This window comes from Chiloscyllium punctatum, chromosome 48, assembly GCF_047496795.1.
Source record: "Chiloscyllium punctatum isolate Juve2018m chromosome 48, sChiPun1.3, whole genome shotgun sequence".
Taxonomy (NCBI): domain Eukaryota; kingdom Metazoa; phylum Chordata; class Chondrichthyes; order Orectolobiformes; family Hemiscylliidae; genus Chiloscyllium; species Chiloscyllium punctatum.
Window position 1 is genome coordinate 51,297,049 of NC_092786.1, and position 15,619 is coordinate 51,312,667.

General features: G+C 38.6%; 1 protein-coding gene across 3 annotated transcripts in view; it reads right to left on the reverse strand.

The window, feature by feature from the left end:
- The window catches only part of chd2 (chromodomain helicase DNA binding protein 2), a 92,884-nt gene extending 77,501 nt beyond the window's left edge, over positions 1 to 15,383 (reverse strand). For 2 of the 3 annotated variants that reach the window (XM_072565205.1, XM_072565204.1), the window contains exons 1-2: positions 14,686 to 15,382; positions 14,181 to 14,446 (exon numbers count right to left, since the gene is read on the reverse strand). In XM_072565205.1, the coding sequence (XP_072421306.1) occupies positions 14,181 to 14,446; positions 14,686 to 14,694 (275 nt within the window). In that variant the 5' untranslated portion in view covers positions 14,695 to 15,382. Of the gene's footprint in view, positions 1 to 14,180; positions 14,447 to 14,685 lie in introns of all 3 variants that reach the window. The other variant, XM_072565203.1, reaches the window with a different exon arrangement.
- Between the last annotated feature and the right edge of the window lie 236 nt (positions 15,384 to 15,619).

Genomic DNA, 15,619 nt, shown 5'->3' on the forward strand with positions numbered 1-15,619 from the left:
ATTTGCATACACAAAAACATTTAAAAACATTTTACGCTTCACTAAAAAATCGACTGCACAATTGTTCATAAAAGGTAAACAAAGGCAGGCTGGTTAATCGCATGAAAGGCTCCCTTTAGTTACTGTACATGCTTTCCTGATTGGTGCCTGATGCAAATCCTCTATTACTTAAGTCTTCATTATAAATCAAGACTATAAGTAACCCACAAGGTTTCCTGTATTGGCTTCCATATTAAATCGCATGTTGCTTTGTAATAATCTGCTGTATTTGTACTGTGACTCTCACACCAACTTCGCTGTTAAAGAAAACGGTTCATTTAATTAATAAAAATGTGAAAGCAACTCTTCAAAACAAAAAAGGTTCTACATATTTTTGCATCTGGATAGAAAAGAGAATGAAATAGTATAAAGGAAAACAGACATCCAAGATAATCCGAGAATTTGGACAGAAATATAACGTGAAACATTAATCATGGTAAATGAAGTTCAAAGTCAGATTATGCATGGAAAGTAGTATTGACATGCCTTGTCCATGCTCTATTCCCTGTTCCCCTCCCATAAGTGCTTACATTTACCTATCCATGTTCTTGGCCTTAGTGAATCAATGAGATAATTCACAATGAATATACACTGATAACTTATAAATTCACTTTTCCACTTATACAATCTCACACAACCTAAGTTTTGAACACCAAACACATTCTGATAACATTTAAGTCTAAGGCTGATTTTCAACAACAGGTCATACAATTACTTAAATACAGAGACATTATCAATAGCAGACAGGCTTAATCAATAGCATCTACACTGGAATAACTACTCTGGTTGGAAAAAGAGTCATGTAAAAACAGCAGGAGATTTAGGCCCAAATCTAACCTAAAAACTGATGCAATATAAGTTTCCTGTTTGCTGATGGGAACTACTGCAGAGTTCGCCGCTTGTTCCAGTAGAAACACAATAATGTGTTTCACCCGCACTCACTCCAGACAACTAGCAGCGGCCAATTATGGTAACGCAACTAAACAAATGAAATGAGTTGGCATAGACTAAATTCAAACCTGTTAGAAGTGGCAGAACAGAACAAATTATCTATAAGCAGCACTCATGGAAAGACACAGGATGGATGGTGTTGAACCTGGAAAAATATCAGTGGGGTAGGAAGAGTTGTTCTTTTAAACCCAGAAGAGATTCACCACTGGTGAGAACAAAGGAAATGTCCAATGTCAACATCAACCACAAAATAAATAGAAAGTTACCCGTTTTGAGAGCAAAGAGGAGCTGAAAAAAAATGGGTCTGTGAAAAGAACACTTATTGTTCTGTTAACATCTAGTAACATCATGAACAAAGCTACAAATTATATGCTTATGTCTTGAATAGATAGTAGTTAGCAATGTCAATTTTTTTGTGCTGTTTTGACTCCATGACTATGGCAATAACTAAAATATAGGATGGTCACTCACCCATTGAGTGCATTATCCATTTCTGAAAGTTACAAAATAAGGTGGTCAGGAGTGTACTGACTGGGGTAAGCAAATGTCAATTAATCTCTCTCCTTGGGTGGATTCCATAAAAAGTATCCTCTCAAAAGGGCAGGAAGGCAATGCTTTGTTACTCATTAGTTCTGATCCACGATGTTCACTCTTTGCTTTTTGCTTTGTCTTTCAGATGGCTGATTAACATCTTGCAGCTATCACTTTTTAAAAAAAAGGTCTAGTGGGGCCAGTTAGTTCAGTTGGCTAGATAGCTAGTTTGTGATTCAGAGTGACACCAATCCTTGGTTCAATCTCACAACCAGCTGAGATTAGCATAAAGGACTCTCCTTCTCAATGCCCCACCTCACCAGAGGTATGGTAGCCATCAGGTTAAGTCACCACCACTTGCCTTTCTCTCAGAGTGTGCAGTTTTTTGGTCTAGTAAGACAATGGTGACTTTATACTTTTCTAGAGGACAAAATTTCTGTTGTGACTAAACCAAGTTGCAGACTAATACCGTCACTGCAACATGATGGATCGCGCAACAAGAACATTTTATTAAAACTCATAACAAATCTGGGCAAAGAATCTCAGTGTACAATTCCAGTCCCTCTCAGACCTTAGGAGATTAATCTTCACAACTGTCTTTCATGGAGTATGACAGAGAGGTGACGTACTTCAGTGAGGGGCAGGCCATGTGCTTATGCTGGTGAAGCTCCAAATCAAGAGTTCTCTACTTAATTCCCATTTCACCTTTTTCTCCAACTTGACACAATACATCTTTACTCACTTATTTAATCCTGCAACATGTTGCTCCATTTCAGTAACTCCTTGTGCTTGCTACATTCCAATAAGTCCACAATATGGCAGCCAGTTTACCCTCTGCAAACAACTGGGTAAAATGTTCTATGATATTAATGGAGGGATAAATACTGACCAGGATACCGGGGATAAAATAGTGCCTTTGGACATTTTACTCAGCTACCTGAGGGAAAAATAACAAATATTTTGAAATGTGTGGCTGAGCGGTGAATGATGAGATACATGCTTTTGAAAAACAAGATAGTATTTTAGTTGAAGCTCAAATTCTGATCCAGGATTTTCAACCAAAATCTTTACCTGTTTTTGACTTTCCTTAGATAGCTAAGGAATATCTTGTGGCCATCATTTTCTCGGTCTGAGAAACATATTTTAGACTCTTTAATAACTTAGGGGTGTACTCAACTGGAAGAGACTATGTGAACGTACCATACATGAACTATAATTTAATCTATATGACCACATGAATAATGCCAATTAAGGTATAATGACAAGTCCCATGAAGCAAAGAGGGAGAAAATTAGCTTGAAGCATGTTCAATGATATTTCAAGTGGCACTGAAAAATGTTGCATTGTTAGAACAGTCACCTTTCAGCTGAAGTGTTCAACCAAAACATCCCTTGTTCTGGTGAAGGCACAAATCTCCATAACAGTATCTGAAGTGTTGAGGGATTATTGATTGACCAAAGGAGGCAGAAATACCATCAACTAATTCAATTCATATTCGATTTATTTATTCACTGTCACTTGCATTTATTGTCCCCACTTTCCAACACCGTCTTAACACAGATTAAACCAAAACAGAATATAGCCCGAAAAATAATTTAATAAACTTTTGCCATTTGTGGGATCTGCTCTACCAACTACATTTCAGAAATAGTTAATTAGCTAAAAGGGGTTTGGGATATCCTGTGATTGTGAAAAAATTTGTTACAAGGTGGCCTGTACAGTCATTACATATCAAAGTAATTGTATGAAAAACGTTGAAAGAATACAAGCTGCGGCTCAGTGGTAGTACTTTTGCAGTGAGCCACAAAGTTGCCCATTCAAATCTCACTCTCGGACATCAGCACAAGATCGACCCCAACATTCCAGTGCAACATGAATGAATTTAGGATGAAATGCCAATTGAGATCTTTTTATTCCCAAGTGGTGATAAAAGATCAAGCATTATTTTATTCCCCAGTATCATGATCAATGTTTATCCATCAACATCACAAAAACAGAGTATCATGTTTCTGGCTGTGGACAAATTGGATATCTTGTTTCACCACTATAACCATGACTAACCTCCTAAAGTTCTTTGCTGGTTGAGTGCGCTTTGGGACATTCTATAGTCAAGAAAGGTTCGATGGGAAAGGCAATTCTTTCAAAATCTAAAGATCAAAACAATATGTAACTAATAAGGTAACTGTATGCAGCCATGGGGTAAATTATTACTAAAGGCAGAACAATTTTTCCAAGGCAAGGGAAAACTGGATTGCCCCAAAGGCAGCAAAAGCTTTTACTGGATAGTTTGTTTCCCCTACTTATTAGCTCTTCAATCATACATATCTTGAACATTCCTGGGAAAAAAAAACAAATTTTGTCAAAGCTTTTTGTCTTGCAGTCATCTAGATATTTCACTAGAATACTAACGTTTTTACTAAAGGAGAGTGGAGTACTGACTGGCTGTCGAGTGGACTCTGGTTGGTAAAGCATGGTCATGGAAATACACCAGTTAATGACAACTGACCTAACTGTTAGGCTTTGCTTTCATCGATTGATTTTGAAATCTTTTTGACTCAGATTTTCAGGACAAACTAATATTAGTCACCTGTTTTGTTAGTGGAGACAGGCACATTGCATGCAGCTGCTTTCAGTCTTTAAAGAATGTGGCCCTGTTAATTGCAAGTAATCAAGTAATTTTAAATAGGTTAGCATTGTCAAATGCAATGCCACATGGGGTACCATCAATCCCCACTATTAGAGTCATAGAGATGTACAGCATGGAAACAGACCCTTCGGTCTAACCTGTCCAGGCCAACCAGATATCCCAACCTAATCTAGTCCCACCTGTCAGCACCCGGCCCATATCCCTCCAAACCCTTCCTATTCATGTAACCATCCAAATGCCTCTTAAATGTTGCAATTGTACCAGCCTCCACCATATCTTCTGGCAGCTCATTCCATACATGTACCACCCTCTGTTTGAAAACGTTGCCCCTTAGGTCTCTTTTATATCTTTCCCCTCTCACACTAAACCTATGCCCTCTAGTTCTGGACTCCCCAACCCCAGGGAAAAGACTTTGTCTATTTATCCTATCCATGCCCCTCAATTTTGTAAACCTCTATAAGGCCACCCCTTAGTCTCCGATGCTCCAGGGAAAACAGCCCCAGCCTGCTCAGCCCCTCCCTGTAGCTCAGATCCTACAATCCTGGCAACATCCTTGTAAATCTTTTCTGAACCCTTTCAAGTTTCACATCTTTCCGATAGGAAAGAGACCAGAACTGCACGCAATATTCCAACAGTGGCCTGACCAATGTCCTGTACAGCCGCAACATGACCTCCCAACTCCTGTACTCAATACTCTGACCAATAAAAGAAAGCATACCAAACGCCGCCTTCACTATCCTATCTACCTGCAACTCCACTTTCAAGGAGCTATGAACCTGCATTCCAAGGTCTCTTTGTTCAGCAACACTCCCTAGGACCTTTCCATTAAGTGTATAAGTCCTGCTAAGATTTGCTTTCCCAAAATTCCTGGGGTCATCAAGTTTTTCCGCAGCTGCCTCCCCACCAGTTTTTTTTTTAAAAACATACCCGATTTTAAGTTCCAGGTTGAGAGAAAATACAGACCAGGTTTCTGTACTTGAAGGTTTACTATTTATTACATGCAAATAGACTCTAGCTGCAGATAAACAATGGGTGTTAAGGCAGAGGGACAATTAGGAAAGCAGTTCAGTCGTCTCTTCACAGGATCTGCTCAGACGGTTCCTGTGCTGGTAAGAATGCTACTTATTGGTCCCTCTTCTCTGGAAGCTTTCACTGGCTTGAAGCAGGAGAGGAGGCACAGGGTTCACACTTCATGAATCACAAGTTACAGATTACAGCATCTGTTAAAAGGAAAGATGAATTGGTTTTCTTCAGGCTTACTGCAGAGAACAGAGAGGTTCTGACCTGATGAAGATCGTAAGGTTTTTACACTATTTTGTTCAGAGCCCTAAGCTGTTCAGTTACACACAAACCCATTATATAATTCTTAGGAGGGCTCTGTCAGCAGTAACTGGTCACTAGTCCACAAACCATTTACTTCATGCGAGCTGAACTTCCACATGCTTTTGGCTACGTTTCATCTTCAAAAGAAAAAACTCTTACTACTGCTTCAACAAGCAGATTTGTAAGCAGTGCAGGCAATGCATGTCAAGTTATTTGCTGTTAAAACGGTTTAATAAAGGCTCAAGTATTACTGTCCTTTTCTTTCCCATTTGAGTCCACAATTAAAGAGTATAATTAAGTCTCCTCACAAGGATATGTTGAAAGGATTCATTCCTGCAGACTAAAAGGAATGTGTTTGTTTAAGTAACCAGAGTACAAAACCACTTAATTTGTGATTTTGCAAATTACTCGAAACCTTTTACCAACACATAATATATATAGTTTATTCAGCCGAAGCCAATTTAACTAAGGGCACCAGTCAACCCAACGTCTAATTGACCAAACTTTTCTTGCAATCGTTGAATGATCCAACCTTAGTGTGCTGATTAAACTCATACCAGCTTAGTAACCCTGCTACCATATACATAACAATGAGCTCTAAACTAATAATCAACAGAATATGCATTAAATTCTGAAACTGCCACCGCAGAATTTAAATTCACTTTAAAGAAAACTTAGGAACAAAACACAGTTATCTGTAAAAATCCAGCTCATTCGTTAGTGTCATGTAGATAAAGAAACTTGCCATCCTTTCTTGGTCTCACCAGCGACTCCTATATTACACCAATATCATCATCCTGAGTTACCACTTAACAACAACAAGCCTCTCAGTTGTACTGAGCACCAGCCAATGCTTTACTGAGGTCTATCATCATCTCCTCTGCACAAAAAAGGACAGTAAATAAAACGCTAGCATCGCTTGAGACTAAGTAGAGAGATGAGGTAACATATATGTATTGTTCCTTTGTCAACAATTTCCCAGTTACTTTCCAAAACATTGTGGCAGAGGTTATAATGGCATCGCCATTATTCGGGCCATTACTGGACCCCAATAAGCCACCCAACTTTTACCAATTTTGGTTATGCAAATTAGACAACATAAATAACATTCCATTAATTTTGATGCAATTTTAGTTGTAGGTGGTTGACTGGAGAAGCTAAGTGTCTGCCATCATGATTGCAGATGACAAAAAGGGAAAGGTGGAGAGGCTTAGAGGTTGTCCTTTGGGCTCAGGCAGCTGCAGATACCCATGGTGTAATGACTAGTGTCAAAAAATTCACAACATGCCAGAATTTGAGAGCCCTGTCCTCAAGCAAGGGCTGAAAGTTGTTAGAGGGGCAGAAGAATTTGAATTTGGAATAGAGGACAATAATTTTCAAGCAGACGTGATGTTGCAACTAGGACCAGACTTGGTATAAGCTTGTCACAGAAATAGGATGCGAGAACTGATAGCCAATTGCTAATTGACAATGTCGTGGCAGGTGAATTTCCTAACATCTCAGTTCATGTTAAATAGGTATATTCAGCGCCGGTGGAGAGGGAGTTCCAGAAATGTGACTTAAAGCTGCAAGTCAGGATATAATATGCTTTGGGGTCAACCTGCAGTTGTTAGTGCTCTCATGCATCTGCTACCCTTGCCCTTCACAGAGGTCACAAATTTAGGAGATGGTGTCCAAAGAGGCTGGCAAGTAGCTGTATCTTCTAGCATACGTTGCTGCTGGTTTGCCAGTGACAAAGAGTGAGAATGTCAGCTTATAGATGGGTGCCAATCAAGCAGGTTTTGAGATCCTTGATTGTGTGAAGTATCAAATTCAGTTGGAGCCACTTTCCTCTAATCAAATGGAGAGAAATCCATCAGTCTCTATTATTGTGCTTTTAGAGACACTCTAAGGAGTCAAGATGCAAGTTACCTGACAGAATTCATATCTTCTCTCCAGCTCTCAAAGCCCGAGTATGCATATAGAGTATGTGACTGATCCGGACGGAGGTGTACTCACCGATGGTAATGGCATTAATCATCAATCATCTTGATGCAGTTAGTTCTCTATTTGAAGAGATTCTCTTTTCCTGGTACTTGTGTACCAAGACAGTTAACACATACCAATCCAAGCTTAGATTTTGTTCCAGTACTTGCTGTATATGGAAATGGAATACTTCATTATCTACGGGTTCATGAATGATACTGAACACTCTCAGTGAACAATTTCCCTTGCCCCACTCGTGAAAGAAACAGCTGAAGATGGTTAAGCCTGGGACATCAAGAAAATCCAGCAGTCACATTTTAGAGCACTTCTTCAGTGTTACAGCACAAATGCTGCCAGGGTCCATAATATTTGGTGCATCCAAAGAGTTCTTGATATCACACAGTGAACTGAATTAGCTGAAGACTGGTAAGTGAGAAGCTGAGGACCACTAAACAAGATGAAATGGATCATCCACTCAGCACTTCTCGGCTGAAGATGCTCACAAACACTTCAGTCTGATCTTATGCACCAAGGTACTCGGCTCTTATCACTGAGGATTAGGATATTTATATAGAATCCCTACAGTGTGGAAGCAGGCCATTCAGCCCATCGAGTCCACACCGACCCCATCCACTCCCTTACCCCATCCCTGTAATCCTGCATTTCTCACAGCTAACCCACCAAGCCAAAACATCTTTGAACACTATATGCCAATTTAGCATGGCCAATCCACCTAGCTTGCACATCGCTGGACTGTGGGAGAAAACCAAAGAACCCAGAGGAAACCCATACAGACATAGGGAGAATGTGCAAACTCCACACACAATCGCCCAAGGCTGGAATCGAACCTGGGTCTCTGGCACTGAGGTAGCAGTGCTAACCACTGAACCGTCCAGAAGTAATTGTGGAGCCTTGTCCTTTAGTTAATTATTTAGCCATTCAGAACCGGATGTAGTACTGGAAATGGCACAGTGCAGTGACAAGCTATGTTCTCACACTGTCCAAGAAAAACTGAAAAGATATTAGATTAAATAATGCACTTTGAGATGTAACTGTTTTGGATAATCAACATACAAAGCCACAAATAGTTCTAAAATCAAACAACTCAAAGATTCCATATATTAATTCATTATTTCCAATCGTTTGGATCTCAGTAATGTATATATATTTAAGTAACTTCCTGCAATTAAAGGATACTTCTACTGCAAACGACTGAACATGGTTTTCATTGTAAACTTAGAACACTGATGCTTTAATTAATAACAGATTACCTACTGCAATTTTCAACTTTTCCATATGTTCACTTTTGGGATCCAGAAATATTGTTTCACCATCATTAAGTAGTTTGAAAGATCTAGTGCCCTCAAGACCTCAGTTGGTAAAGATACCACACACAGTGAAACTGACCCAAAAAGAAATTAGAGACTCGATTCCCAATCTGTGCCATATGATAATGGAGCTGGCCAACTCAGCTATGAAACATTATTCAAAAGGACCCGTTCTTCTATATCTTTGTTTTCAACAGACTGTTTATGAAGTACATTAAATTCATTAGCTCATCTCACCCAGGGTGGCATTAAGGGTGATACAATTTGCTCAGCATCACTGGATGATTAGGTCACGTGTAGTGCCTCTTCCCGAGTCACAATTCAACAACTCCTAGAAAGCGTTTGTACAGAAATAGTAAATAAGTCAGCACAGCAGTTTCCTGTACTGTTGAATACTCTAAGTTGAGTCACATTGAATCAGCCAGCAGGTGACTGAAGTTACTGGAACCAGGTCTTAAAAAAACTAACACCTTCAAAAGGAGAGATTCACAATATAGGCAAAAGCAAACTTTGGAATACTGGTAAATGCAACTAATCATTTTTTTAAAAAAAGTATTTATGCAAACAGATTTATAAACTGCCTTCAAATAATTATTAATTTACTGGATTACCAACTGGATCTTGCTTGCAATGAGTGGGTTAAAGCAAACTATACTCAAACAATAGTCACAGGAGGAGATCGGTGACCTCAAACAGCTGTTGATTACCCTAAAGAGCTGTTACATCAAAGACTACATCTGGATGAATTTGCACTAATCCTGGATCGCTCACTTCAGTCAATAACAAAGGGCAGTGATTTCAATATAGGAACTGAACAGTGAATAGCCAAGGGCCATAACTGAAGGATGGGTTTATTTCAAGGCAATTTTTGTTTACCAGGAAGGTGATAAAATAAACACAAGCGCTTTTGAAAAAAAATCCCAATAAAATAAACAGCAAAACAAGATCATCAATTCTGGCACATTTTGAGCATATGCGAATCTCCAAGAATGGACTAAATTTAAACTTAAATTTTTAAAAACTTATAAAAATACTTAAATGCACGTCATACAGGAAAATAGCTGATTAATCCTAGCCACTTTTGTTTGCTGTGATGTGTAAGCCTAGCAAGAATTCTCACAGCTAAATACAGCGGCTTGCCTGACAAGGGAGGCTTTCACAGGCATCAGTGACGTCAGTTTTGGGCAGAGCTGTCGAGTGCGCTGCTGCAGGCAGCTCTGTTACTACGCAGAGAACCAATCACATTCCAGAGCACAACCTCTGAACTCAGCTACATCATCACCAGCTTCCTGTACTTCCTAACTACACTATGCAATGCAGTATGTCTGTCTAGTTATGCAGCGTAAAGCAGAGCCATTTTGTCTCTCTGAAGTTGACTGCAGCTGACTAAAAGCTTTAAAAAACAGCTAACCTTCCTCTCTAAAGAAGATACAAATGCCTTCACTTTTCACAAAATAGTCTGACATATGCATACAGACTTTCAGTTAGCACCACAACTTTAATTTACTCATAGAAAACTAGCAATAATCCTTCAAAGAAATGTTGAAAACAAGCTTTGTACAAGTCATTTCTACCTTCATAAAATGGCTGCCAAATAGCCGACTAGATTCCAATACAAGAAACACAACTGCATAACTTCTTTGGAGCAAATGCAGGATCTACCATCAACCACACAAGTGAAGTACACTTCCTTGCTGACAAAGTAACTCACTGTGTAACACAATTATATTTGAGTCAGTTTCTCTGAAATAACACTATTCTGAACAACAAAAATGTAACATTCTATTCTCCCTTGAGATTTTTAGATGATACCAGGTGCAACACAAAAAGCTTAACTTGCTTTTGCAAACAGAATCTGAGAGCAAAGTTAGAATGTGTTTTCTAAGAATCATTTTAATCACAACAATATTAGAGCAATCATCATGAAAAACATTTATTTTATTTTCCAAATTCTCAATCTGCCCCTCAGCGAATATTTTATGGACAAAGGTGCTCATTGCTAGCCAGGGCATTGTCAGTGCACTGGTCCTTATAACCAAAGCATTCATTTCAAACTTAACATTTAACTACTTCATTCAAAACTCCAGTATTAACATTCAGTAAATCCATATAAATAGCCGCATATTCAGAATGTGCCATCCATGCAACAGCATACAACTCAAAATGCTTGTACACTACTGATTGTAAAAATTTAAAAAATGTAACTATGAAATCTCAGCATTTAATTTAAATTAGCAATCCAGTAATACAAGTTCAACTCAGTTTTACCTACACATGATCCACTTTGGAAGAATGCATTGAAATGGCTTCTAAAACCAAGCAGCTTACTTTATGAACACCATGTTCAGCAAAAACATTTTATCCTGAAAAGAAAATCTTCATGACTTTAGTTGCAAAGCATTCTGCAAGACCAGGTTCAAACCCAAGTTTCTTGAGCAATACTACAGCCATGCTTCCCACTGTACCTACTCAAGGGATCACAACTGAAACCCCCTATTCCAATATAGTGACACATTACTATAATGCTAAAGTTAGGTCAATGGCTCTAGGCTTTTGGTAGGCTATCCTTTCAATTGTGGAACCCAAAAAGCACATACAAGCAGTGCACCTGCAAGACAGGTGGCTGTTTTTTTTGTACTTTTAAGCACCTTTTTTTCCTACTGAAAATTAAACCATGTTCACAAGTGAACAAAATCTCTGGTGTGCAGAATGAAAGCCCCAGGGAGTGAAGAAGCTGGAAGCTGCTAATTCTTTTCAAATGGCATATGAATATTCAAAGGTTAGTACAGATATTTAGTTTCCAGAGTTTTATTGTTGAGCAAAATAAAAATCACCCTATTGCTTTCTATTGTGTAGTGATGAGATCTTTGCATATTTGAACTTTCCTTTTTATTAAAGAAACATTAAAGATCGTAAAATCTAAGGATAAACAACATTGAAACTTACCAGCAATTTCTAAAATGCACGCACAAATTTAAGTCTTACAAATTGGTCTCTCTCAACTGTCATGACCAAGCTGATTTTCAATCATAAGTGATGCAACATAGTATAACATTCCACAAGTGATTGCACGTTTCTACACTTACCAAATACAGCAGTATTAGCATCATTTTCATGAAACAGGTAACAAAAATATAGGTTTTTGAATATTGCTAGAACATGACAGAACTTGCTACAACAAATCATTCACCCTAATCAAACAGATGGTGAATCTCAATTTGTCCTGACACAATGTACTAGTGTTGTGTTATCAATCATTTTCTCAGACTATGTAATAATGACACCAGAACCCAAGGTATGGTAGGTAACTTTATTTACAAAAGATCATTTTTAACAAACCTTGTAAGAAAGAACTCACATCGGTAGCCGTTTGAGTGGCAGAAGTAGATAAAAACTGCAACAATTGGAGTTTGAAGGGTCAGGTCTGTGACACCAGAGACTGTTACTGAAATGAACAGGTGGTCTTGTCCATAATGGACCAACATTTGGAACAACTTTAATATTTCCTTCTTTGTGAAGCAGAAGTACAAAGACAAATTAACTGCCAGTAGAAATTAATATAGTCAGGTAATATTTCAAGGCACCAAAGCATACCAAATGGAATTTGAAGCCTTCCACAGGTGACATGCCAAATTCCATATTATTAGTATATTTTTACAACAGATGGATAAATCATAGCAAAGGAATTTTTTTCCATCAAAAAAGCCATTCCCAACACCCAAAAACTAAAATGGACTGAGGCAGATTGTCCATACTTCATTAGAAGTACATCCATAAGAAGCCCACAGCACAACGTAGTTAGGTTTCTATGGTGCATTTGTGAACAAGCTACTAAGTTGCCTTAGTTTATCACTGAATTGTTCTAGTCCAGTGAAACCAGCCCTAGAACATACCAAAGATCAATCCTACCATAACTGAGGTTGAAGCTTAAAGTCAGGTGACCAGTCAATGGAAAGGTCCACCTGTGTACCTAGAGCAAACCCCAAAAGTTGGAGACTAGTTTCACTGAAATCATCTTCAAGGGAAAAAATGAACATTGCTAGTACTATATACATGTTCTTGAAATAAATTATTAAACAGTTGACCAAGTCCATCCTTACGTAAATTATTGCAATCCAACTTAAAATACTTTCAGTGAAATATGTTGATGTCAGAGAAAAGAAAATAGTCAATGATCATATTTTAAAAACAGCAAGCAATAAGTATTTCCACTGTGGAACATCTTTTGAAGATGTCACCATATTACAATGCTTCAATCTTAAATCATAGGTCTAAGCAAATGAAATTCAAATACTGTCAATTTAACTAAGCTAACTGCCAGCAAATTCATATTTTTAAAAGGACAATTTTCATAACACCCACAAATTTACAAGTAAACAGAAAATTCTAAATCCAGGTTAACACCTTTCAATTAAAAGGACCATCTATGGCCAGGTTGTCTGGTAGGCAACAACATCCATTGACCTGTTAAAAGTTCAACAATTATTAAAAGTTATAGAATCTTCCAAGGTAAAGTTTCTATGTTTAATGCTATCAAGAAATATCTGTAATTTTTGCACCATGACCATGTTATCCAATGCAATGAAATTAATCTAGATACCCACATACAGAATCTGAAGGGAATGGAATATTGCAAAGTAATTAAAACAGTTATAATAAAGTTTAAAAGGTGTATTTAAGATAATAAACATCCTCAAGAAATACAAAAGCATTTCAGAGATACAGGACATAGAAGCATACAAGTAGTAACCCAGGGATATGGTACATAGAATATTATTCCAATACAGAAGGTAGGGACATAAGCATAGTAAACTTTTTGCCAAATTGTGATAAAAATTTACAAAATATCCTAAGACATACACTGAAATGGCATGGTGGTGATTAAAATATAGACCAAGGAGCAACTTTCCAACAGGCACTTCTTAATTTATCTATAAATATGAATTTTTTTTCATTCATACAACTTTTTGTAGTGTATTTACTACAATTTACTTCTATGGGTTTACTATGGACACCAAATCCTCAAATTCTCAAACCAGTCTGCATTGTGAGTAAAATGGTGCATTGCAGCAACAGCAATGACAAGGTCATCTTACTACAGCAAGAAGAACGGAAAGAATATATTCGGTATAATATAAAATATACAATAAAAGTGGTCTCGGTAGGTTTACATCGTGTTTCCATTGCTGAATATAGGCCCAAATGGCATATCATAAGTTGGAGAAACTGAGAGAAAAAAACAGGGTGGGGCTTTTTAGGAATCTCAAGGTCATCGATTAAAGATTGGGTAAAAACTGTAAAAAATTGTTTTAGATGCCGAGAATAAATGATTCTAAAGTAACAATGTGGATCAAAGCCCCCCTCAAAAAATGGGACAGAAAGTCGAGAGCTCGTACCTGGAAGCATTGCTGCGGTCTGATCCGTCGTCTTCGGGGTTTTTATCCTCGTTAGACATCATTTTGGGATCAAGGAAGGTTCGGGGCTCGGTTTTGTTCTTGGGTGCACGTGGATGTGGGGTTCCTAAGTGCAAATTTTCCCTGTCAAAGTTGGTGGAAGGCAGACAGTCCACCAGAGTCAGCTGCTGGCTGGTCGAGTTGCAAAGCCCTGACGCAGCATCGACATTGTTCAAACACTCAATACCATTGTCGGCCTCCGACAAGGTCTACAGAAATACAAATTTTTAAAAAAAAGAAAAAAAGGGGAACAATTAAATATTTTTTTTAAAAACCCCAATAGACTTGCAACACAGCTTTGTTTCCATCCTCTTAAAAAACGTCTCAGAACACCAGCATAATTTTAATTACGTCATCTCAGACAATCCTAATTTTAAAATAAATACATTGCCTATTAAAAAAGATTTATTTCATAAAAATAAAAGGTCAATAAAGACTGTAAACATACCTGTTCCATATATCTCGAGGTTCGAGTTCCAGTCACTGCTCCGTCGACTAAACTTCGCTAAATCGAAAGCTGCTTCCGCTGCTCTTAAAAACCCTAACAATTAGTCTTAAAAACTGCGATTTTTCATCCTGTTTCTTTTGATCGGTGGTTCTCGCGTTTTGGGGAGATGGAGAAAAACAAAAACACACAAAAAAAGTCGTTCAAAAATGGAGGTGCGCCATGTCTGCAAAGCTCAAAAACAACGACATCTGGGATCGGTCCGCTTGCCGGAAAAAAAGATTTTTTTTTCTCTCTCTACAAACACACACACACACACAGAGCAAAAAAAAAAGAGGGGAAAAGCGGCCGGGGTTTCTCCGCAGCCCCGCTTGGAAGGGCACCTCTGCTGGGAGTTTGCACTGAATCGAGGCGCAGTCTGGCTGGAGCAACGCGGTGAAGTTGGGGAAAAGTTGCATTAGGTGTACTGGAAGTGCAGTGAATCTCACCCAGCCACCGCCGCCATAGAGCTTCTTCTCAGCTCTGAGGCTCCCTTCCCTCTCTTTGATTGACAGCAACGACGCTGCGAAATAATTGCAACATTTTCCCCGGACTCAGGTGATGGACCAAGTGAAAAGACCCACCCCTGGCACACAACAACAAAAAAAAACACACAAGGGCGTAAAAGGTAATGGAGCAGGGTTGCCCCTACCTTGAGCTCCGAGAGGAGCTCTCCCCAACACCCCACCCCCCTCCCCAATCTAACACATACAGTCTACTTCCCCTGCCCACTTGCAACTTTGGCCTCCCTCCCTAAGCAAATCTATTCTTTGTCACGTCTCCTTTTTTCCCCTCCCCTCGTCCTTTCAACAATTCAAATGCCTCCATGGATGGAAAAATACTTCCTTCTCTGGCCGGAACTGGATTTACAAGGATATTATCTTCATTATATTTGGGG